Here is a 25,236-nt window from a genome sequence, read left to right as displayed (position 1 = left end):
ATTTCCCTTGGTGCAGCTCGAGGATGTGTGCTCTGGTTCTGTCAGCTCCTGGAGAAAGAGCCCAGCCCCTCCTGGCCACAGGCACCTCTCAGGAGTGACAAGGTCACCCCTGATCTCCTTTTCTCCAGGCTGAGCACCCCCAGCTCCCTCAGGGGTTCCTCATGAGGTTTCTATTCCCTCTCCAGCCTCGTTGGTTTATCAGCAACAAGAGGAGAGAAGCTGCCAGGAGCAGAGGGGCTGATGTTTGCCCCTGGAATGTTAACCTGAGCAGGTCCTCAGAGGAGCTCAGGGCCACGTTTTTGTCCCACAGGAAGATGGTGCAGCCAGAAACCTGCATGGATGCCAACCTTCCCTCCTCAGCAGCCACTTCTACAGCTAAAATCTCCCAACAACCTTTCATCTCAAGAGGTTATGACAAAAAAGTTGAGATAAAACTAAATATTCCTTCTACTCCCCTGCAAAGAAACCTCCAGCAAATATCCCAGCTTCTAATTAATCCTGCTGTCCCTGCTTTTCTAGCTGAATTAAAGCCTAAACAAAACAAGAGTTTAGGTGACAAAACAGCATTTGCATCCTTCAAAGCCACTCATCCCTGCTGTCACTTGTTCTTGAAGGTATAAATTCTACCTCTTTTCTAACCAAAATAGTTTTTAGAGATAGTAAGCAAGAGCTTTGTAAGATCAAGTGTTTTTAAAAGTACCTTTAAGGGACTTGGAAGTCATTCAGAAACAGGTAAAACTAAATAAGAGTGACTTCATTTCCATTTAATTTTCTATTCTCATCAAGCTTAGTTTATTCAGGTCTGATTAATTAATGTCTACAATGAGTTCCAAAAATATAAAACACTACATAAATACTAAGTAATAATAGAGTACTTAAGGAAAAGCTCATTTGTTAATTTGCATGGAGTTTTAGGAATTAGCATTTATTTATTTATTTCCCCTGTGCAAGCAGGCCCATCCAATCCCTTTTAGCTTTTTTAGTAGAAAATACTTTGGCAGCTACAGGACGATGGATCTTCAGGTATTTTATGTGTTCCAGCTCACAGAAAATTGCTGAGACTGGTTGTTTCAATTACAGGGAGCTCAAGGAGCTGGGGAAAACCTTCCGAAAGGAGGTTCTCCTTCAATATGAAAATCTGGTTTAGTTTCTCTCATTCATGCAAAATTTTTATTTATTTACACATGCAGAATTTGCTGAATAATGCCATAAATAAAACTGAGATTTATTAGAGAAGGATCATTCAAATTGAAATGGATAACTTGGGAATTAAAGAAAATTTTTGCTTTGCAGGATTTCCTAGCTAACTTCTCCATTATTTCTTTTCTGGAAAGAAATTTTTCCTTCTTCATGCCACCGTGCTGCACTTTTTCATGCCAGTGCTGGTGCCATTCCCCTGAAACACCAGGAATTGGGAATCCCATCAAAACATTCCCTCCTGCGAGTCAGGCACTCAGTGCTGTGCTCAGACCTGAAACTCTCAGAGGAACTCTGTGTTTTCATCTGTAAATACTCAGTGCTCCCAGTGAAAGGGTGGATTGAGTATTTATTGAGTAATTGAGTGGTTTCTGCCCAGTGCAGTGACAGAGGCATGGAAACTCTGCCTTGGGAATCCTCCTGGGAGCTTTTGAGGGGCCAAAGTCCAGGAACCCCAAACTCTCCTCCACAGACACCAGAGGCTCTCAGAGTGAGGCAGCAAACCAGGCCAATCTTGAGAGGAATGAACATTAAAACACATTTAATTCAGCCAGGAACGCTGGTCCCCAGGAATGTGCTTCTCTGAACTTCAAAGGATGATATGCACAGTGATTATTTTTTGCTCCTGACCAGGCAATTCGGTGCCAGAACCTGCACCAATTAGTGACTGTTAAACGAAGCAGCACTGAAAGTGCCAAATACAAAGGACAGAAATGCAAATCCAAGCTGTTGTCCCAGCCACTGCCATCAATTCACCAGCTGGCCTTGGGCCGGGCCAGTCAGGGATGTGCACATGCAACCACAAAGGGACAGCCCACGTGAGACCCCATTTAAGTATTAAGGTCATAAATCCACCTAAATAAAACCTTTTTTTTTTTTTACCCCACACTTTACAACAACAAGGTATCAGAGATTAGATCAGCCCTGAATTCAGGTTCAGCCTCAAATTTTATCCAAGAACATTCAGAGAGAGCTGAAGTGGCCAACAGCTGCCATAGCTGCAAAGAGATGAAGAAAAACCCTGCAAGACCCTGGCAGAGACAGCAGCAAAGCTCTGAACCAACATTCACAGGGGGCTTTTGCACAGGATTTGCTTTTCCTTTCTATCCATGGTGCTCTGCACCTCCCAAGCTCTGTGTTCTGCACCACAATGCCACGTGCAAGATGTTCCTGCACCACATTCTGTCATTTTTATATCTGATTCACCACTACTGCTTGATAATATTCCATCCACACAAGTAGAGTTTTGTTTCATCTCCTACATGCTTAAAAAAAAAAAAAAAAGAATAGGAGAAAATTCTCTGTTGGCTTTTCTGCACATAGTATCTTCCCTGTCACTGGGCTGCCAAGTGTAGCCTTTGGCAGTGGGAAGTGGAAATTTAAATTATTTGGAGCCTTGTTTCCATTACAAGCATCTTTCCTTGCTTCTGGTCATGCCAGTGGTCACGCAGAGGAAAACACCAATATTTGGTGGTTATAGGTGGAATAGCAAGAAAATCAGCACAGACCAACTCAGAAAGGAAGGGCAAATGTTCATGAGGAAGCCAGTAAAAAAGAGTGGGTGTTTCTGAGGAAAGTGCTGTAACATCTAGACTTTGGCCAATTCTCTGGTTTTCCACCCGAATTTCCCCACTGAAATCCTTGTTTGTGTGTAAAACTCTGCTACTCAAATTCAGGCCCAAACACAGGTCAAAGGCTCCTCCTGTTAAAGGTGCCTCTGATTTTTGCATATTTGCATTTTAAAAATAAATCATCAGCTTCAAGCTTTCTGCACACATACACCTTAAACTGCTGGACACCTCCATCTTCAGGAAGTATTTTATCCTTTCTGTGCAACACAAACCAAGCCTTTTATTAAATTGCTCCTTTGCAGCTCGCTGGACTATTTGGCTCTTTCGGGGAAAAGCAGAGCAGCAAACAGTCCAGTTGTTTGGTTTAGCAATGAAGTTTCCCACACATGCAATGCTAATTTATTTCATTGAAAATGTCCCCACTATTGGCACCAGCTCCTCTCAGAGCACAGGCGTGGCAGTCCCATTCACAGAGAAAAGACAATGGCTCCAGAGGAGCTATTTCCATGTACCAGGCCAATAACCCACAAAACGGGAAAGGATTTTCACAAAAGGCCCAAAATGGTTTCCAAGGAGCCATTCCAGCACATCAGGTAAATAAAATATTATTGAAATGTATTTTTTGCATTTAAATCGCTTGCAGCAGGTGCATAGGAAGCAGCTTATAATAAAAAGGCTCCCATTCCTGGAATACTAACGAGGATCCACGGAAATATTCAGGAAAAGGGAGCAGGGGCAGGTCCCTACCATGGCAAGGGGAACAATTCCCATAAAATCATACAGGAAGAGGGAGCAGGAGCAAGTTCTTACCATGGCAAGAAGAAGAATTCCCATAAAAACATTCAGGAGAAAAGAACAGCAGCAAATTCTTACCACGGCAAGGGGAACAATTCCCACAAAAACATTCAGAAAAGGGACCAGGAGCAGGTTCTTAACATGGCAAAGGGAACATTTCCCAAAAAAACATTCAGAAAAAGAATCAGCAGCAGGTTCATACCATGGCAAGGGGAACAATTCCCACAACAACATTCAGGAGAAAGGACCATGGCAAGAGGAACGATTCCCACAAAAAACATTCAGAAAAGGGAGCAGGAACAATTCCCACACAAAAACATTCAGGAGAAAGGAGCAAGAACAGGTTCTTGACATGGCAAAGGGAACAATTCCCACAAAACCATTCAGAAAAGGGAGCAGCAGCAGGTCCTTACCATGGCAAGAGGAACAATTCCCATGAAGACATTCAGGAGAAAGGACCATGGCAAGAGGAAAGATTCCCACAAAACCATTCAGGAGAACGGAGCAAGAACAGGTTCTTGCCATGGCAAAGGGAACAATTCCCACAAAACCAGTTAGAAAAGGGAGAGGAACAATTCCCACAAAACCATTCAGAAAAGGGAGAGGAACAATTCCCACAAAACCATTCAGAAAAGGGATCAGCAATAGATCCTCACCATGGCAAGAGGGACGATCCCCACGAAGAGGGTGCGGCTGACGAAGATCTCGGACACCACGAGCTCGCTGACGGAGTCGTCCCGTGGGTATTCCACCTGCCAGGTGATCTGCTGGGCCCCCGCCAGGCTGCTGGTGTTGTCAATCTCAAAATCCATCTGCAGGATCTCGTAGGAGGTCATGTTTGCTCTGGAAAACAAGGCAGAGTTCCCCGCAGCGTCACTGCGATGTTGCCAGCAAAATGGATTTATTTTCATTTCTCTTTCCTGCTCATCAGATTTGCCATTAAATTCAACGTGCAGATTTCAGACACTGAGAGACACCCAATTAAAACTGCACATGGACAACAGCAGAACTTTCTAAGTAAGGTGAAACTTCGTCTTTTAGTGTTCCTGAAATGGAGGTATTTTTCCTATTAAACTCAGGCATTCATTCTCTATAATCACAATGAACTTACAGAATAAGCCACAAACCCTTGGAAAAGCATTGCACAGAAGTTGCTAAATTATTTAATATACCATTATTATAATTTTGATGCTGCAAAACAACAGAATATTTGGCCATTCCTCATGTTCTACCAGAAATGAGCCCTTGTGGAGGGAAAAAAAGTCCTTCAAACCCAAACTGGTCTTTATCTCAGTGAAAAAATGGATTTGCAGAAATTATACATGACAATAAATGAGGGGTAGATTATCCCTCTTTTCAATTCATGACAACATTCTCCTCGTCAGTGGTGCAGCCTTGTAATTATATGGCAATCATATATTGCTCATCTGGAAATAAAAGTTTAAAAGTAAAGAAATGGATGTAAATGCACAGCATTCAGAATTGAATTTAAGAATTACTTCTGCTTCCTTTCTCAGCAACAACTCTTATCACTTTCCTCAGGTCCAAAGCTATGTAAATATAAATAATTAATCCTCAGGTTAGAAAAACAGATCCTGTTTTGTGTTACAGAGAAGCAAACAGACACCAGGATTTAACCAACAGCACTCAATGCATCCACAGCAGGATCTGTTTAGAAATCAGGCCTTTGCTCATCCAAACTTCCCCACAAACTGAGTTGTTTTACAAATCACACAAAGTTTACAGACAAATATTTACAAAGAATACAATTCCTCGCCCAGACTCCCAGGCAGACCCTGCAGTGTGGAGACCTGATGGAGGCCACAAGCACGGCGAGGGGATGGAGAGGCTCTGCCTGCAGAGCCAGCTGCTGCTCCTGATGCAAAATCACCTGATTTGATCAATACTGCTCAAGTTTTGGGGTAAAATCTGAATTTGCTGTATGTCAGGCCGGTGGTACATCCATTGTCTGTGTGTCCCTCCCCAACGCAGCCATTCCAGGAGCTGTGCTCACAGAAGTTTTAGCTTCTGCTGCAGACAACAGAGACTTAAAACATCTTTTTCCACTTCCCAAATGCACAGAGGCAGAATCTGGGTTTGCCATATGTTTCTGAAGGAGAATTGTAAAGGGGGAGAAAAATCTGAGCAGGAATTATTGATTTTCGTGTTTTCTTTCTGACAACAAACAACCTAAACATATGCTTCAATGCCTGGAGGATAAATATTTTCCACACTGACAGAAGATAATATCCACCTCCAGGCAAAACTAGAAGCTATTAAGACATCTTTTGTGTGGCCAACCAGATAACCAGCAAAAATCTTTTAAAATAAATTTTATTACATGATAATAGGGATGTAATTAAACCATTTCTGTTAAAAACATAAACTGAACTTCATTGTTTTTTGTGTACCACCTCCAGCAGTTTGTTTTATCTAAACTGCATAAAATTAATATGCTCACAACACAGAACTAAAATTCAGATATGAGCTTTGCATTAACTATGGATTTACATATTGGGCCCGTCAGGGTGTGTTTAGGTCTGCAATTTCACTCCAGCCTGTTCAGGCCAATAGTTGCCACTCACAAAAGCACCCAGGAGTGGTTTCAAACTGAGAGCAAAACCACCAGTGGAGGATCTGGGTACAGAGACACCAATTCAATGCCAGCTCAGGCTGGTCTGCAATGACAGATCCATTCCATGGATCCACTGACTGGAACTTCTTCAATTATTCCTTTCCTGGTTTTCATTTTATATATGCAGAAATAAACCACAACAGGGGTTTGTATCTTATACATAAGCCTTCCTCAGGTGCAGCTACATTAGCAGGTGAATTCAAAGAAAGTTGCATGAACAGGTGAATTCAAACAAAAATACATGAAGAGGTGAATTCAAACAAAACTACACGAAAGGTGAATTCAAACAAAGCTGCATGAACAGGTGAATTCAAACAAAACTACATAAATAGGTGAATTCAAACAAAAATATATGAACAGGTGAATTCAAACTAAGCTACATTAACAGCTGAATTAAAACAAAGCTGCATGAACAGGTGAATTCAAACAAAACTATATGAACAGGCGAAATAAAACGAAGTTCCACTACCAGCTGAACTCAAACAAAGCTACATGAACAGGTGAATTCAAACTAATCTGCATTAACAGCTGAATTAAAACAAAGCTGCATTAAGAGGTGAATTCAAAAAAAGCTGCATTAACAGCTGAATTCAAACAAAGCTGTCCTCCCAGGTCTCGATCCTGGTTCCAAAGAGAATCCTTAGCACCACTTTGAAAACCAACTCCAAATGTCTGCCAGAGGTTTTCTGCTTTGTCTCAGTAGCCAATTATGCAGCATGACAGACAGATGGATATTGATTAAAAAAGCTCCACTTCTCTCTTGGGCTTCTGCTGCAGGAGATGGCCTTGAACCATCTTTCACCTGCAGAGCCTCCCCTGACTGCACAGCTTTGGCAGAGCAGGATTCAGCTTTCTGCCCTCGTATTCCCCAGCAGGTGAATGAATTTTCTGTGAAATTATGGTCTTCTTTTGTCCTTTTTAGAGACTGAGCCTTGGAGCAATGCCAGCTGCTGTGGTATCTGGGACACCGAGCACCCCACGGATGAATTCACCCTCTTTGTTCTAAGCTTCTTCCCAGGTTACAACTGTAACAAACTCATGATAAAACCTAAAAAGTGAATTCTTTCATGTTCAGACTAGCGCTCACCTACTGGCTGCTGCATCTCTTATCCTACAGAGGTTTCCTGGTAGAAAGACTGGTATTACATTCATAATTCTTGCAATTTATTAACCATCCTCTGTAATACCGTGTGGGAGACCACTGCCTTTTTCTACTGAAATTGATGGAGGTTGCTAAAGTAAAACCAGAGATAAATTAAACCATAATCAAGACCTCAAATGTCAGCATTTACTTATGTCAGCTCCATTAGCTGATAAATTCCCACCCCAACACCTGCATTTAAATGTCTCTCCTGGCTGCATGTCGCTGTCAGGGTTTTTAAAGCCTTGCTCTTGGTGGCCACTGCCCATCTGCAGCTGCCTGCTGGAGACAAAACGCCCCAGTGGGAAAACCCACAAGCAGAGAAGACAAGGGCTGTAACTCATGCTGTTATCAGCCATTAAATCCTGTTAAACCAAACTTTATCCTATCAAGATTTTTCAGCTTTTCCTGGAGACTTATTTCATTTTTCTCTTAAATAAGTTCGCACTCTTGGGGAGAGCCTGATGGAATCCAAGGACTATAAATCACTTCTCCCTTGCAAATCTTTTCTCTCTTTTTAGTTAAGTATTTCTATTGTCCAGTGAAGTTTTTCTCCCGGTTTAGGATTTTGCCAAACTCTAGTTTAGAGAAGCAATAAAAAATAAAAAGTCAAAATTACTTTTATAAAAAAAGATTATTTCCTGCAAGCACAAGGAAAAGACCTTATAATTTTAGGCAGCTGGCATGCTTGCTAATAAGTCCATTTCTATGGAAATGAGTTCATAACTATTAATTTTGCCTGCTCCTGATCTATTCTTGATGAGCCTTTCAAATTTAGAAAAGCGCTTCATGATTCTCTCAATTTGGTAATTACTAACTCCCTTTGATGAATCCAGCCCAGTGTTTCAGACATGAGACATTCATTACACATTTTTCTCTCTGGTGAGAGGAGAAAAAAAAAACCCCATGGGTCCTTTTGGATTTATTTCTTCTCACAAACTCCTGTAAGTAGGTCCTCTTCTTCAAACGGTGATTTATAATCCTATTTGCGTACCTTCACACTCCTGCCTCTGCTGGGGGCTGGAAGAATGCCCAAATCCTTGAGATTTCTGCACATTTCTCCTGTTGTCTGCCCTCAGACCTGTCTAACGCATCCACCAGGTCCCAAACACACCCAGCACTGGGAGCTGTGGTTGTCACCCCAGCCTGGAGTGGAGTTTGAGCACACAGGGGCAGATCCATGCCAAAGAAAGCCAATTCAGCTCCAAGCAGCTTCAGAATAAAGGAGTTATCAGTGATAGCAAAAGGGTTTTAAAATCATGGGGATTTAGGGTTAAAAGGAAAATTAAGCTTAGTAAGCCCTGAAAAAAAATATAAATACCCATGGTACATGAAGGCCTTGTACCTTGCTAGAACTGCACCTGTGTAGCTAGTACATGATAAATGATATAATTGTTAGATGTGATGATTGTTTAGTAATTAAATATATTTACTGTTTAATTGTAAGAATAATCATGAGGAACTGTGGTCAGGGGCCTAAGAAAGATCACGAGAAACTCATGTCAATGTATACAATAGAACAATATAAGTTTAATAATTAATATGTAAGTTATATAATGATAGAATATAAAATATGTTCAGCTCGAGAGCCATGTGGGAGTCAGATTTGGGTCTGCAGCCCTGATCCCAGAGCTCCCAATAAAAGCACTGCAGATAATGATATCCTGTGATTCTGTGTGCTCCTGAACGCTGACATCAGGACAGGAAAGTGCTGCTAAGTCCCTGAGCTTTCCCAATAGACACATCCATGCAAAGGAGCTGCAGTTTATTTTTACAAAATAACAGATCTCTGTGAGGGTCCAGCACAGCTCTGATGTGAGAGGTTTTAACCAGCACCACGAAATCACCCGGCACTGAAATAACGATGAATTGAATTTTTCTGAGCCCAACATGAATTATTGAATGAATGATACTCTGACTAACATTATGGCAGCAGCAACAGCACAACTGGTCTGTATTTACCTTAAATAAACAAAATTATTCACTATTAAGAAAGATTGGCATTGCTACCCAAGCTGAAGTGCCTGCCCTGTGTGTCTGGGGAGAGAATGAGATGCAGGGTGGCATTTCTGGGCACTGCAGTGCCACACCAGGGTTCTGCTGGCTCCCACTCACGGGTCAGCAGCAGCTGAGTTGAAAAAGTCAGAGCCTTCCATTACTGCACTTGGCTATTACAGGAAATCACGAGTTCCATTCACTCATAAAATAATGCTTTCAGTAAATGGCAATTCATTTATGAGCCCACAGCAGTGTAAACAATACCCTCAAAAATGGAGCAGACAAGAGGCATTGGAAAAATTGGAAAATAATACATGTGGGGTATCATGTTGCTTGAGAGTGTTTTCTAGGTTAATAATGGCCAATTCTTACTCTGCCAAATTGTAACCAAACTCCATAAGAATTCAGTGACCTTACATTACCAAGGTACATTATTATTTATAAAATACTTCAGTAAAAAAGGTCTCGCTCCTTTGATCTGAAGAGGATTAATTCTGTAAGTATGGTTTACTGAAGAGCAAACACTTACAAGAGGGGACTTTTGGAAGAGCTCAAGACCCTCATTTCTGCTGAAGCCAAATGAAGCAGCAGATGGCCAGGACTTCTCAGGGAAAATATCCAGACTAAAGGTCCTGACCTTCTCCCCCTGAGGAAATTAAGATCTGAGCAGCCTGAGATGAAGGAAATGAAAGCAAATACCTACCAAGAGCAGTGTGCAGTTTCTGAATGATGAAAATTTGCATATTTGCAGCCCTTCTGCCTTGCTGAGTGCTGCCTTCCTGCCCAGGGCACCTCCAACACCTGGGTGTGACCCCCAGCCCAAAATCCCCACAACAGCTCTCAGAGGGGATGTGACATTCCCATTCTCTGGGCACAGAGACACGATTCTGCCTCTCAGGAGAAGAAGAGAAAACAATCTCTGCCTCTGCTCCTTTGTTTGCCCATGTGGAATGTGGTTGAGGATCGTTCACCTGCAGGGATGGCTGGGCTGGATTCTGGGGAAGTTGTTTGGGGTCAGTGACCAAAGGGACCCAGCTGTGGCTCGGGCTCTCAGCAGAATCATGAGCTTATTAATTAATTAAATAGGTAAGTAAGGAGTAGTACAGTATCTCTTTAATTAGTATATTAATGTAATATGGTATAGGTTTAATAAAGCTATCCTTCAGCCTCCTGATCTGGAGCACACATCATCATTTCTCCCTGAATCCAGGGTTTGACACATTTTTGCTATAAGGGGAAGCTCCTGCTGTTCCACACCAGGCAAAGCATATCAGAGCCTAAACCCTTTTCTCCCAGCATGAATAATTCTGATGAGGCTGTAAGGACACAAAGCTGCTCTCTAACAGAGAACTTGCTTTGTTATCAATGTTTTCCCAAACATTTTTTGGGGCCTGATCTTGGTTTTCTTTCACTGCCATAAAAGTTCACGCTCCTCACAGATGTACAGGCAAAGAAAATGGCTACAGAAGATAAACCCAACCTTCTGAATCCATTAAGAATGTATGGATTGACACAACATGTTTTAATAATCCATTAAAAGCCATAAAAACAACAAGAAAATATTTTTGTTCAAAACACACCACCAAGACCAGGTATTATGATGTTATTTTGCTTAGCCAACATTTTCCCACAACTGAAAACAATAAATCTAGATAATGAGCAAACCTTTTAAGCTCTTCAGCCTCTCCACTGCCAATTCACAACTGTGCTGCTCACTAACAATGTGCAATAACTCCCACTTTATTTGATTTTATCAACATCATCATGACAACCCTGGAGACAACTGAGACAATTGCTTCAATTATTTTTATTTGCTTTCACCCTTGTGACAGTGCACAGAAATGCTTCTGGTAAAAGAGTCCTTAGATACTCTTTAAGCCAACCTTTAACAAAACAACTTTTAGGGCTGAACTCGGGATGGGGTAATTGGTGAGATCCACTGGTAACGCTGCTGGGACTGGGAAACCATTTGTACCTTTGTCATGACTCTCCCCTTTAGGAACAGCATGCAATCTTTTGGGGCTTAAAAAAGCATTTTGATTGCACTGGAATCTTTTTCTGATTACTATTTAGAACTTCTTTATTGCTGTGTTGTGTATTTCTTAAAATAAAGTTCTCTGTCAGGAGGAAGCGTCTTGTTGGGAAACAACAAACACAGTGAGAAACTGGGGCCAGGCTTTAGCTGATGTTGGAGGCAAATACAGAGGGAGCTATTGTTGTTTAAAAAATAAGAATGATTTTGTGATGAAAGACTTCTGCTGAAACCTATCCAGTCAATAAATATCAACAGCCCAAATGGTGCTTATAATTTTTCCGGAACTATTGAGAAATCCTTACATTTTTACATGCCATAATCACGTGGTCTATTTCCAACATTGCCGTGAAAGCAGCTGAAATATATCAAAAAGCAGAGATGAATTTTTAAATAAGCAGTGATTGAAAATTAAAGATAATAAATTCAGTGACATAAGAAGCTCTTGGCAGTGCAGGAACTCACACACAAAGAGCTCTGCAGGCTCTCCAAAGGTCTTTAAAAGAACCAGAGTGCAGCTCAGGGAGCCTGATGACCCAAGGCATGGGGAACTTCAGCCAAGCTGACAACATTGCACCTCAGGGAAAGCACAGGGGAGGGACAGGGGCATCCAGAGGTTCCATGAGATAGGAAATATTCCCTGGGAATCCCTGGAGGCACTGGGCTGTTGTCTTAGGTTATAATAATGGGATGTATTCCATTACTACCTCAAGCTGCAATTCCATTTTTTTTTTTCCCTTATCTCGTGACTCAGAAATAAGTCCCTCCAAGAAGACCTGCTCTTTTAGCCACAGAACTAACAAGATCACAACATTCTATTGTGAGAGGCTCCACCAGAGGGAGGAGCCAAATGATGCCATCAAGGATCTAAGTGGGGTTGTGCAGACAGCAAATAAATCTCCTTTTCCAAGAGGAGCAGCTGAGACCTTCTCTACACTGGACCTCCAGAGGGAAACTCCATCAGTCTCATATCTGCCACCACTGCCCCAGCAAGTGTCAGGTTGGATCTCTGACTCTGTCAGTGGTTCTTCTTTTGTGCTGTTGTATGTATTTGGTTCTTTGTTCCCTTTTCCTAATAAATTGTATTTCTGACTTAGAGCCTCTCACCGGTTTTGCTTTTCAAAACCAGGACAGCTGTCCATACTGCCACCACACAGGCAAACACCTGAGATTCCTGTCTGCTCTTAACAGCTCCTCCATGGTCCCCACAGCAGGCAGGAGCTCAGCACAGCTCCATCAGAGCCTTCCTCGCAGCCATGAAATGGGAGCAGCACCAGTTTCATTTACCTGTGCCTCCTCCAGATGAATTGTGAGCCTCAGGAGCGGTGCTGCGTGGCAGCTCCTGGATGTGCACTCACTGAGGCTCTGGAGTTTTGTATTTAGCAATGCTCACAACTCCTCACCTTCCCAGGCAGAGGTGGGACCTGGGGCAGGTCAGCTGGAGGCTCCCCAGCAGCTCAGACCCCAGCTCCAGCAGGATCCCTTGCCATTTTAAACACTTTACTATTTTAATGTGACATCAGCATAGGTGATGAGACCTTTCCCTGTGCACCAATCCCATGAGAAAAGAAAAGCCCTGCCAGAACCAGGAGGAAGTTCCTTGCAATCCCGTCGCTGTTTTGATTTCAGAATTACCACTGAGGCTGACAGCTGAACCTCCTTGGGGAGGAAAATCAGCCAGAGGGGATCTAGAGATGCAAATTCCCCAGGCAGGGAATTTCTGAATGGAAGCAGGAGGGAGCCAAGCTGCAGCCTGTGGCAGAGCACACCTGAACTGCTGCAGGATGCAGGGACAAATGGGGCTCTCCCCGTGAGCATTCCAAAAGTCTTATTCAACACTTAATTGAAAAATTAAAAAAATTTGCAATTTAATCATTTGCTCAATGGGCAGACTGTGTAAATGACTAAATAACAGAATGACAATGGGAAATTAAAAACCAGTCCATATTTTTCTCTCTACAGCTTGCTAAAGCTGCACAGAACTCATAGGTCCGCTGTAGAAGATGCTGTGATGCCATCTGCATTAAATAATTGTAGAAAAAAATCAAAATAGGGGCATGGCAAGAATTATTTTATTCCTCCTACATTCTCTCCAGCTCCAAACAAGTTTAAGCACCTAATGAACTGGATTTGGCTCTCCTTGAATCCAGTGTACTCTTAAATGGAGAGGGAATGTGCAGGGTGTCCTGTGGCTAAGAAATACGTGTCCATGGATAATAAATACCTGTCCATGGATAATAAATACGTGTCCATGGCTGAGAAATACGTGTCCATGGCTAATAAATACATGTCCATGGCTAACAAATACATGTCCATGGCTAACAAATACATGTCCATGGCTAGGAAATAGATGTCCATGGCAACATCCTCCAAGCAGGGAGGGCAGGGAGCAGGGCAGCCCATTAACATCAACACAAACGGGACCTCCTCTCTCCCCACTTCCCTGACAGACACATGGTGTGCACAAAATTGTTTTATTTTGAAGGCTGATAATGTTGTTTTACAAATGAGTTAAGCCCTTCCTCTCGCTGTTGGTACCCACTGAACAGGCAGTAAAAACATGAAAGTGAAACTGGCACAGAAACATCCGTTTCTCATGTTTTAATTAATAAGCAAGATTAATTTATCCAGCTGAGCAAACACAGGGTGGCTCAGGGTCTGCATTCAGAGTATGAACAGAAAGAACATCTGCAGTAAGTCTCTGAACCTCTGTCCTCTGAGCTTAAAGTCCTGATCTTCACACCAGAACTAAAAACACAAGATAAGCAAAGAGTTCCAATGTAAGTCACCCCATTAAAAAAATTATTTTTATCCTAAAAATGAATCTGAATTTTCCTAGACATGCAAAGATAACTCCAAATAACAAAATGCAGAGGGGTGGATTTCATATTTCTCTTTTTAAAAGTCATTCCACAGTTATTTTTTAATGGCAGAAAAGTAAGGTCAGCACCACAGGCACCCTGTAACATCTCCAGGTCACCTTTCCAAAGGCACACTCACAAGACAACAATTTCCCACCACAGTGACAGCTCAAGGGGAGCTGCTGGGACATTGCTCAAAGCCAAGGTCACCCCCCGAGCAAATGAGTGCAGGCACAAGTGAGGAACAAGTGAGGATCATTCACTCAGCCTCTGAAAAGGAATAATTAGAAAGGAAAGGGGAGAACTGGTGTTCCACCCAGCCTGTCCCACCCATTGTATGGTAAAAGCCAAAACATGATCCCAAAACTTCATTTAGGGGAATTTCTCCAGCAATGAAGCCTTTAACAGCCTGAGATGGGGTGGGGTGAGTGTCCCAGCTGAGCATGTGGGGAACCATCCCACCAAGGACATCCCATCCCTCCTCTTCCCAGAAAATGACCCAAAATGGCAAAATGACCCCGAGTCAGCAGTGACAGAAATCCTGCTGTGGTGGGTGTGGTGTTCCATTGCCTCCCACTGTAGCAGTCACACAATTTGGGCATGGTTTTGCTTTTTCACTTTTCCTCGCTACTATCAAAAATTTCACCCAAGCAAAAATACCAGCTGTCACAAAGAACAAAGAGACAGATAAAAGGATTTCTAGAAAAAGAAGGCAGGCTCCTGTAAACACTGCAAATCATGCTAAGCTACGTAAAATATCCCCAACATCACGGGTTAATGCAAAGCAGAATGTACAAAACCATTCTCCTTCTATTGCTCTCTTTCCTGAATCTCTTCAGGATTTCATCATCTCTTCCCTTCTCCCGCCCCCCTCCCAGCTCCCTTCCTCCCCAGACAAGAAGATGCTCAGCCCTGGAAAATTGTTGAGCTGAAATCCTTAGATTTTGTCGAGGCCTTGCATTCTTTGGACAGCTGTATTTACACCCCTGGCTGCTGGGTAGTCATGCTGGAAGCAATTAGCTTTCATGCTTTTTCAATATTGCCTTTCAAAAACTTTGAGATCCCTCATCTCTGTCGATTTAAATGTAGAGAAGCACGGGGAAAAAAGAAAAAAAAGAAGGAAAAAAAGAGTTCATCCATATGCTGAGCTCCTTTAGTCTCATTCAAATGCAGCAACTTCAGCTCCCCAGCACCTAATGAATGCCACCACAGCCACAGAGATGCTCAAAGGCCTTGAAAAGCATCACCAAACACTCAAAGGCAGCAGCTTCCAGCACTGCTGGTCCAGGGAAGGTTCAGCAGCCATCCCATGGAGCAGGACAGGTCACCTTCCAGCACTCTGTGGAGTTTAACAACACTTTCAAGTGCATCCTTTATTTTTTCTAAGAGGAAAATCTGTCACTGCTGGGCTATTAAAAAAAAAAAAAAAAAAAAAAAAAAGGAAAAAAAAAGGAATGGAAAGAAAAAACATAAGAGCGTAGCTAAATGTATACTGATTGCAGTAATTGCATCCATTCCTCTGCTGGAAAGTCTTGTATTGTATTTCTAATATGTGCTGATAAGTGCATTCACAACATGATTAACTGCCTCCAGACAAGAATGGCTATTATGTTTAACAGACTGATTAGCAAGTGACAGAGCTGCAAACTGTACTCCCTGTAAATTGGCTGCTTTTAAATTACAGCAACTTTTTTATGGTTCCATTTTTAAAATGCAATGGCTTGTTACACATGTGCAACGTAAATTCCTGTCTGACAGTAAGGAATAGAGGATACTGAGCTTTCAACTTTTAATCTTCAGATCTCAATTACATTGCTCATTTTCTTGTTAATTACACCAAAACCTGCACTGTACATGGCTCTCATCAGGCATCATCTCATTTTCAATATTGGTCTCTCCAAACCTACCCTTCAACACAGGGACAGTGATTTCAGTCCTTCTCTTCCCAAAGTTCTGCCTCGTTTTTGCTGGTTCTGTAAGCTGATAACTAAGATGAGTTTCAGTGCGTTATTCCCAGGTTTGATTAATTCCCATTTTCACAGCTCCAGGCAGATTTCCATGGACTCCCAGAAGCCCCAGTGAAGGAGTGCAGGCTCTGTCCCTGCTCAGCTCCTGGAACTGAATCACAAATCTCAAATCCTGCTCAGTTCACATGGCCACAGCGTGAGGCTCATCCCTGCCACAGCCAGGACTGCTCCTGCTTCAAGAGAAACGAGCTCCTCATTAATTCCCTCGATTTTATCCCAACAAAGGGTAGGATTTGGGCACCCAGCTCCTTGCAGTGCTCCTGAAAATCCTGCCATGCAGTGCAGGGCTCTGGCTTTTTGATTGCTCTTATTTTTATCTCTGTAATGTGTAAGAGCAGCAGCCTTGTTTTGGGCCCCTGTGCATTTCACACAAACACAGCTACAGAGACAGCCACGACCCCAGAGAGTTTGCAGTCCACAAGACAGAGAGAGAAAAGAGATTTAACAATCTGCACCAATTTAAATTCATACAGAAGGCACAAACCCTTTAAGTACAAATTTATCTAGAGACTTTCAAGCTCAATGACATCATGTACTTCAAACCAACTTATTTATAACATAAAGCTTAGTATAACTTGTAAGGAGATAGAATAAATCAATTTGCTCTATCACAGAACTTCATCAGATACAATACAGATGGCTCTGCTACCACGGTTAAAAATAACCTACACATTTTTACATCAGCTCAAGGCATTTATCAACCCAGGAAACTGGTGGAGGAGGGTGTTGTCTGGCTTGCACACAGAAATGGGAATATCCACCCAGCAGCTTGGGGCTTTTATTAACCTTATATCACGTGTTTATAATTTTATTCTGAACTGAGAGAATTCCGTTTCCAAACTCATTTATCTTTGCTAAATACCAGGAGAGAGCAACTTGAAGTTGTCTATTGAATGTAGATTAAGAGGGGAGAAAATAATCCAAAGGGCAGCCTGATGGTAGAAGGGGACAGAAAACACTGGAGCAACAAAGGCACTCTAAAACAAAGCTGGCTGAGCATCCAGCACTTCCTGCAGGAGAAAAGAGGGTGGTGGGAATCAGCAGACCCTGAGACTGCAGCACAGCAGTGGCTGTGCAGGTCTGGCATCTCCTGCATGGCCCTCAAGCACAGCTTGTGCCTCCCAGATAATCTGCAGCAGGCACAGCCCCCCATGGCCCTGCAAATAATGCTGCTGGAAGAATGAAATTCATTTGTTTCTCAGCTTTCATCGCTCCTCTTCTCACCTTCCACCCACAGAAGGGAAATTAGGTGTTGATGTGGGCTCAGGATTTATTTACTGGAGGCTCTGCTGTGAGTTCCTCAGGGAGCTCTGCTCAGCTCTTCCCACTGGAAGGAAACCACTGGAGAGAGGGGACAGAAAGCCACCATGGACAAAGGGCTCAGGCTGCAAATGCCCACAGAGAGGAGCATTCTCTGTGCTGGGGGGAATTCCAGTACCTGTGCAAAACGAGGAGGGAGAGCTGGTGCTGTGACCACTTTTTTACTCTTTTTGAAACCAGGTATAATAAGCTCCCGGGTCAGCCAGAGCTTTGACATCTGCAGCCTAAGATTTTTCTCCATAATGAGCTCCCTAAAGAAGAGCAAAAGCCTTTGTAGCTCAAATAAAGGCAGATTTCATCACAATAAACCTCGAATATGTAACATTAAACAGGGAAAACTCCAAGTAACTGGATCAAACAGAAGGGAAATACAAAGCCGTGTACACAGCCCTCCTCCAGACTGGTGTCACTGCAGGCAAGCCCTCCACACTTGTTTCCAGCTAACCTGGGGACTCCCTGGGCTGCAGCAGAGCTTGTCCTCACCTGGTGGTCCCCAGGGAGATCCCTGAGGTCTCCACAGACACCTGCTCCTGCTCCCTCTGCATCCCTGTTCCCTGTGCATCCCTGTGCATCCCTGTGCATCCCTGTCCATCCATGTCCATCCCTGTCCATCCCTGTCCATCCCCGTCCATCTCCATCCATCCCTGTCCTTCCCTGCCCATCCCTGTCCATCTCCATCCATCCCTGCCCATCCCTGCCCATCCATGTCCATCCCTGTGCATCCCTGTCCATCCCCATCAATCCCTGTCCATCCATGTCCATCCGTGACCATCCCCATCCATCCCTGTCCGTCCCTGCCCATCCCTGCCCATCCCTGCCCATCCCTGTCCATCTCCATCCATCCCTGTCCATCCCTGCCCATCCCTGTCCATCCCTGTCCATCTCCATCCATCCCTGCCCATCCCTGCCCATCCCTGTCCATCCCTGCCCATCCCTGTCCATCTCCATCCATCCCTGCCCATCCCTGTCCATCCCTGTCCATCCCTGTCCATCCGTGACCATCCCTGTCCATCCCTGCCCATCCCTGTCCATCCCTGTCCATCCCTGTCCATCCGTGACCATCCCTGTCCATCCCTGTCCATCCCTGTCCATCCCTGCCCATCCCTGCCCATCCCTGTCCATCCCCGTCCATCTCCATCCATCCCTACCCATCCCTGTCCATCCCCGTCCATCTCCATCCATCCCTGCCCATCCCTGTCCATCCCCGTCCATCTCCATCCATCCCTGTCCATCCCTGTCCATCCCTGCCCATCCCTGTCCATCCCTGTCCATCTCCATCCATCCCTGCCCATCCCTGTCCATCCCTGTCCATCCCTGCCCATCCCTGTCCATCTCCATCCATCCCTGCCCATCCCTGTGCATCTCTGTCTATCCCTGTGCATCCCTGCCCATCCCTGTCCATCTCCATCCATCCCTGTCCATCCCTGTCCATCCCTGTCCATCTCCATCCATCCCTGTCCATCCCTGTCCATCCCCGTCCATCTCCATCCATCCCTGTCCATCCCTGTCCATCCCTGTCCATCCCCGTCCATCCCTGTCCATCTCCATCCATCTCTGCCCATCCCTGCCCATCCCTGTCCATCCCTGTCCATCCCTGCCCATCCCTGTCCATCCCTGTCCATCTCCATCCATCCCTGTCCATCCCCGTCCATCCCTGTCCATCTCCATCCATCCCTGTCCATCCCTGCCCATCCCTGTCCATCTCCATCCATCCCTGTCCTTCCCTGCCCATCCCTGTCCATCTCCATCCATCCCTGCCCATCCCTGCCCATCCATGTCCATCCCTGCCCATCCCTGGCCCCAGCCATTCTCCCTACACTTCCCATTCCCCCTCCCTGCAGGTTTCCTGCAGTTCATGCCCAGCTCTCAGGGCCAGCTCTCCATTCTGAGCCCCCTTACTGAATTATCATTTTGGCCTGCCAGTTCAGCATTTGCTCCAGTCCCTTGGCATCAGAGCAGTGCCCAAAGTCAAGAGCTGGCATCTGTGATCCAGAATTACCTGGGAGATCCCTCTCCCAGCAGATGCTCAGTGCAGGACCACGTGAGAAGTTCAACTCTCTGAAGTCCAAGCTGCTTTCACTGGGCACAGACTGAAAATCTGTTTGCAATCTATTCCCTTCTTCTGAGGACAGCCATCAATTTAAAAAAGCAGCTATCAAAATAGAAACAAATTCTGGCTAAAATATCAAGCTCAAAGTTTACTGTTGCCTTTAGAAGATAAATTTAAGGAAAAAATATACCATTAGAATTCATTAGAGACACAATTTAAACTTATTGCATATTAAACCATAAATTAGTCATTCCCCACTACATCACTTTATCCACTGCCCATGCCCATATTTTGTTTTCCAGGGGATTACCACAGCACAGCTAATTATGGGAATGCTTCTGCAGGTTATAACTGGGAGTGAGATCAGTTGATTAACTACTTTAATAGGGATTCCAACGAGTACTGGGAGAAAGTGGGAAAATCCCTCAGAGCAACCTGGCCTAGTGGAAGGTGTCACTGCCCCAGCTGGGGTTTGAGCTGGATGAGCTTTAGGGTTCCTTCCTGGATGATTTTTAAGGTCCTTTCCTGGATGACCTTTAGGGTCCCTTCCACCCCAGGCCATTCTATCATTCTGTGACCTGATTTTGGTTTATCTCACTTTCCCATCCTCATTATTCTCGTGGCTTACAGACCCATGTGTTCCTCCTCTCCATTTCACTATTATTTCATTCCATTATTTACCAAGCATCCAAAGCCCAATTGAAAATCTGCTCCCAGAAATGAAAGGATCACAAATCTGCTTCCTGAAATGAAAGGATCACCACAGGAAAAGCTGCAAGAAGATCAATCATGGAAAGGTCCAGTGAATAACCCAGCACGCCACAACGCTGCTTTGGAGGTCTGCATGCTCTAATTAAAACAGCAAACTGCAAAAGGGATCCAGAAGGTTTTCCTCCCCACCCAGCCCTGCACAGACATCAAGCAATAAACTAAACATCAAGTTGCTCTGGGAGTTGTTTCCATTAAAAAAAAGCAGATAATGAGGTATCCCTCAAAACTCTTCTGTTGTTTTAAATTTTCATTGAGAATTGAGAGGAGCGTGTGAATGAAAGGGAAGGTGTCTGAAGCAAAAGGACAGATGGCTGTGCTTCCAGAGAGGTGCACAAAACTGAGGTTTATTACAGCCTTTTATTTTACTTAGGGCTTTTTATTTACTCTTCCTTCTCTCTTCACTCACCTATTCATCTCCCCCTCAGAGCGCTGAAAATTCAAGCTCCCATCGAATTCATCCGATTCAAATTCAAATTGCAACACACACCAGCACAGCACTGCTTTCAGCCAGAAGTTTGAAGGGTTTTGTTGCAGATTTGGGGTTTTTTGGGTTTTTTTAAGTGTCTAACAAGCCAATTAGAGGCTGAATCAGTACCCTTCAGATGAATGCACAGGAAATGAGAGGAGCGTGGCGGTGGTGACACATCCTGCAGCCTGAGCCCCTGCAACGTGTGGCATGTGCAATTATTTTATGTACAATGAGTAACTGCTACGGGGTGTATCTCAGCAAGAAAACCACTTTCCCTCCTGGCTCTCGCATTCCCTGGGTGCTCAGCGAAGTGCTTTTGCTTTTGATGAAGGTAAAGGCACAAAGAATCTTTTCAGGAGCATGGCTGGGCTCTGCTCAGGGGCACTCACATCCCTGGCGCCCAGAAAAGCAGCCAGAGCCCGGCTGCAGGGGGTGCAAATCAAACAGGGCAAGCAGAGAGGGCCCTGTGCTACTCTGCTTTCTGAACTGGTGCAGAAATTAGATTTTTAATTAATATATTAATTTTATATATATATAAAAATATATATATTTCTAAAATATATAATTTTATATATTAATTATATATTCTATAAATATATAATTATATATATTATATAATGTTATAAAATATATATTATATAATTATATAATATCTATATAATATATAAATATATTATATATCGATAAATATTATATAATGTGATATAATATTTTATCTATTATATAATATCTATTCATTATATAAATATATAATAACTATTGTATATTTATTAATATATGTATAATAATATGTAGATTGGTTGTATTAATATAATTATATATTAATATTTCAAACATTTATAATTTATAATATATATATTATATTTATATAATTTTTATATATATTATAATTATAATTTTTCCATTTTTCTATATCTTTATATTTTTTATTAAGTCCCTGTTCAGCTAAACCCTCTGAGACCCTGCTCACAAGACAATGTTTAATGGGTTCATGGACTGGATTTCAACTGTTCCAGTCCAAGAAAATGAAATATTCCAATTCAGAGCAAATTTCTCTGAAATTAATATAATTAATATGATCCTGGCTGAACACTAAACACTTGCAGGAAAGCCAAGGTATCCTGGATTTCCTCTTGGAAATCCTTTTGTTACCCTGGGAATGTTACTGAGGTGGGTCCTTCCTTCCTGTACCTTCTCTTTTGGTCTTTAACCTTGGGGGGGGAAAAATTATGTGCGTTATAATTAAAAAGAAAAGGAAAAATAATTTAAAGCTAACAGTCATTGCAATCACCATAATAAATTGATAGGAAATACATTAAACTATTGCCATGGCAATCAGGAAACTGTTTTGTTATAATTAAAAGGATAATTACCTTTCTCTATTTTAACAAACTCATGAATTAAAAATTTAGGACAGCTTTGCCAGAGTAAATTTATCTGCATACATTACAAATCACACATTCCCATGGCATTTTTCTCTTTATATCTGCATACATTACAAATCACAGATTCCCATGGCATTTTTCTCTTTAACTCCTCGTGGGTTTTATATTTTATTTTGTATGTTTTTTATATCTTTGTGCCATGTTGCAGAACTCAAGGTCAGGTTGGACAGGGCCTGGAGTGACCTGGGGTAGTGGAAATTGTCCTTGCCCATGGCAGGGGTTGGACAAAATCTTCTTTAAAATCCCTTTCAACCCAAAGCATTCTGTGATTCCACACAGTGAGAAAACTCTGAGTATTTGATTTACCCACAAATCCAAGGAATGAAGGAATCTGCGAAAGTTACTTGGCAAATAATCTCAAATTACAACAAATCCCTCTGAGCCTGAGAACGGAGCAAAGCTTTTGGTACCAATTGTGCATCACAAAATCAGGGTGACTAACTCCCTGCCCTGTTTTGGTTTGTCACCTGGAATAATTCAGCACAAAAACTGAGCAGAAGCTTTGCTGAGCAATAAATGGAGCCCATTTAGAGCTCCTTCCAGCAATGATTTTTTTGTAGTTTGCAGGTGCAGGTCACAGGTGAGATACAGACCATGATCCCTTTTTTTGAAATATAGATCTCTCCAAACAAAACAGGCACTGCCTGGGAAACTGCCTCTTCCTTCTGGGTTTTGTTTGGAAGAGAGAAAATGGACATTTGCTTGTTATTTAGTTGAAATAGAGATGCTTCTGAAGACTGTAAAGGGAAAAAAATATTGAAATTATAAGAAAACATGAGCTGCAAGGATATTTAGTATGTAATTATTGAAGTAGAAGACCTTTAATAAACTGGATACTCAACCCCAGTTTATAAACTCAGTATTTAAAGATTATTTCCATTTCTAGGGAAAAACAAGCCAGGACTAGTGTTAGATCAGTAATATATTTTAGCATGGCTTTTTCTTTTCTACTGTAAAAATGTCTACTATTAAATGTACAGTATTAAATTGGAAGAGAAAGCAAACATTAGCCAGGGCAAAGAATCAGAAATCACAAAAAAGGACCTAGAGAGAGAATGGACACAGGCTGTGTATAATCAAATGGAAAAACAGAAATAAAGGTGGTGCACCTCTGCTAGAATAAAGTAAAGAAATCCAGGGAGCGGCAGAAGAAATGGAAATGAGCTCCAGGATGGGATCCGGGAATGTCTGGGTGAGACATTTCCAAGCAGAATCAGAGCTTTGCCTCAGGAAAATGCAAATCCTGGGTCAGCCTCCATCAGATGGCTTCAGGCTAAGAACACAGCCAAGGACAACAACACCTGAGTGCACCAAATGGCCCCTGCAGGCCAGGGACCTGCACACTATCAACATAAATAGAAATATATGGACATTATATAAAATGTAAGTAGGTGAATCTATAAATATATACAAATATATAAAATTATAAAAATATATATACACATATATAAATATTATATATATATTATATATACAATATATATTTTATATATATTTTATATATATTTATATTTTATTTATTTATTTATTTATTTATTTATATTTATATATAAGAAACCAGTAGCCAGCCAGGTAGACGGGAGGGAGAGCAGGAAACATCCCACATGGAGCAGAAGAATCTCTTGATTTTGGAGCTTCTCCTTCCTTCTGGAGACACTGAAAATGAGAAACGCTGGGGATTTGGCAGGTCCCAGCCCCAGCTCTCTCCACCAGCTCAGAATAAAAGAAGAAAAGGCCGTGCTGAGCAGAGGTGCCAGGAAAAGCAAGCAGGGACCCCCTTGGCCAGCAGCAGCAGCCCACAGTGCAGGGACTCCGAGGGAAAAAAGAGAAATGTAGAATAAACCAGGGAATTTTAATATCACTGAATAGATTTTTCCCCCCTTTTCCTTTGCAAACCCACATAAACTTTTATAACCCACAGCATCCCCAGGGCTGCAGCTGGTGGAGCAGCACCTCCTTCCATTTGGAATCTGCCAGCTGCCAGTTTCAAGTGATAGCACCACCTCTTTTTTGGAAAAGACAGTAATTTCCCTATTCACCTGCCACGCTGGTAATTCCTCCAGACCTGGCTCGTTCTCACTGAGATGGGCATCTTCACAGCAGTGGATATATTCCCTTTCCTGCACAAGAGCACAGATGTTGCCTTCCTAACTGCTAATTTTTATCTTTTCTCTTAATTGAAATTACCTTCTGCATCCCTAATCTTATAACGAAATGTCCCATATGTTGATTATAGTGCAGCTTGCAGAAATTCAGTCAAAGAATGTTGGTACATTTATTTAAATAATAATTATTAGGAAAATATCCATTAAGGTAAATTGAAATGACGTTAGTTGGAAATTAAATTGTTAAAAATTATACTTTCAAGTTTAGAAATTATGACTGAGTAATCCTACAACCAAGCACTACAAGACAGGAATTCCAGAGCTCAGCACGATGTCATTTTAGAGGGAAGTGGATATTCTGTTGTGATATGACATAAATGAATATACATGACTTAAACCTCTCCAACAGCTCCTTAACAATAATGAGTATTGATTGCTTAGAGAAATTCCTTCAGGCAACAGTGGTAAAATAAATATAAAATGTTTTCAGTTAAAAAGAGCATGAAACTGGCTCAGGAGCAGGAAGGCAGGGACACCTCCCACTGTCCCAAGGGCTCCAAACCCAGTGTCCAGCCTGGCCGTGCCCACCCTCCCAGGGAGGAACTTCTGTATATCTAACCTAAATTTCCCCTTTTTCACTTCAAACCAAATTAATATTAATATTCCTAATGTAAACCTTGCCACTCATTTCACTCAAAGCTGAAAAGCAAAGCAAACATTGGGGATGTAAGTCTGGGCAAAGGCAGAAAGGTTTGCACGTGTTACAGATATTATCTACGGAACAAATGAGTTTTGAATAGATCATTTCAGGAGCCTCAA

General features: G+C 42.6%; 1 protein-coding gene across 2 annotated transcripts in view; it reads right to left on the bottom strand.

Annotated features, from left to right (window-relative positions):
* The window catches only part of TMEM132B (transmembrane protein 132B), a 228,985-nt gene that overhangs the window by 69,368 nt on the left and 134,381 nt on the right, over positions 1–25,236 (bottom strand). For both annotated transcript variants that reach the window (XM_085593384.1, XM_031506201.3), the window contains one exon: positions 4,220–4,406. In XM_085593384.1, coding sequence (XP_085449510.1) covers positions 4,220–4,406 — 187 coding nt within the window. The remainder of the gene's footprint in view (positions 1–4,219; positions 4,407–25,236) is intronic.

This window comes from Lonchura striata, chromosome 15 (genome assembly GCF_050655825.1).
Source record: "Lonchura striata isolate lonStrDom1 chromosome 15, ASM5065582v1, whole genome shotgun sequence".
Lineage (NCBI taxonomy): Eukaryota > Metazoa > Chordata > Aves > Passeriformes > Estrildidae > Lonchura > Lonchura striata.
This window is presented reverse-complemented; position numbering and strand designations above follow the sequence as displayed.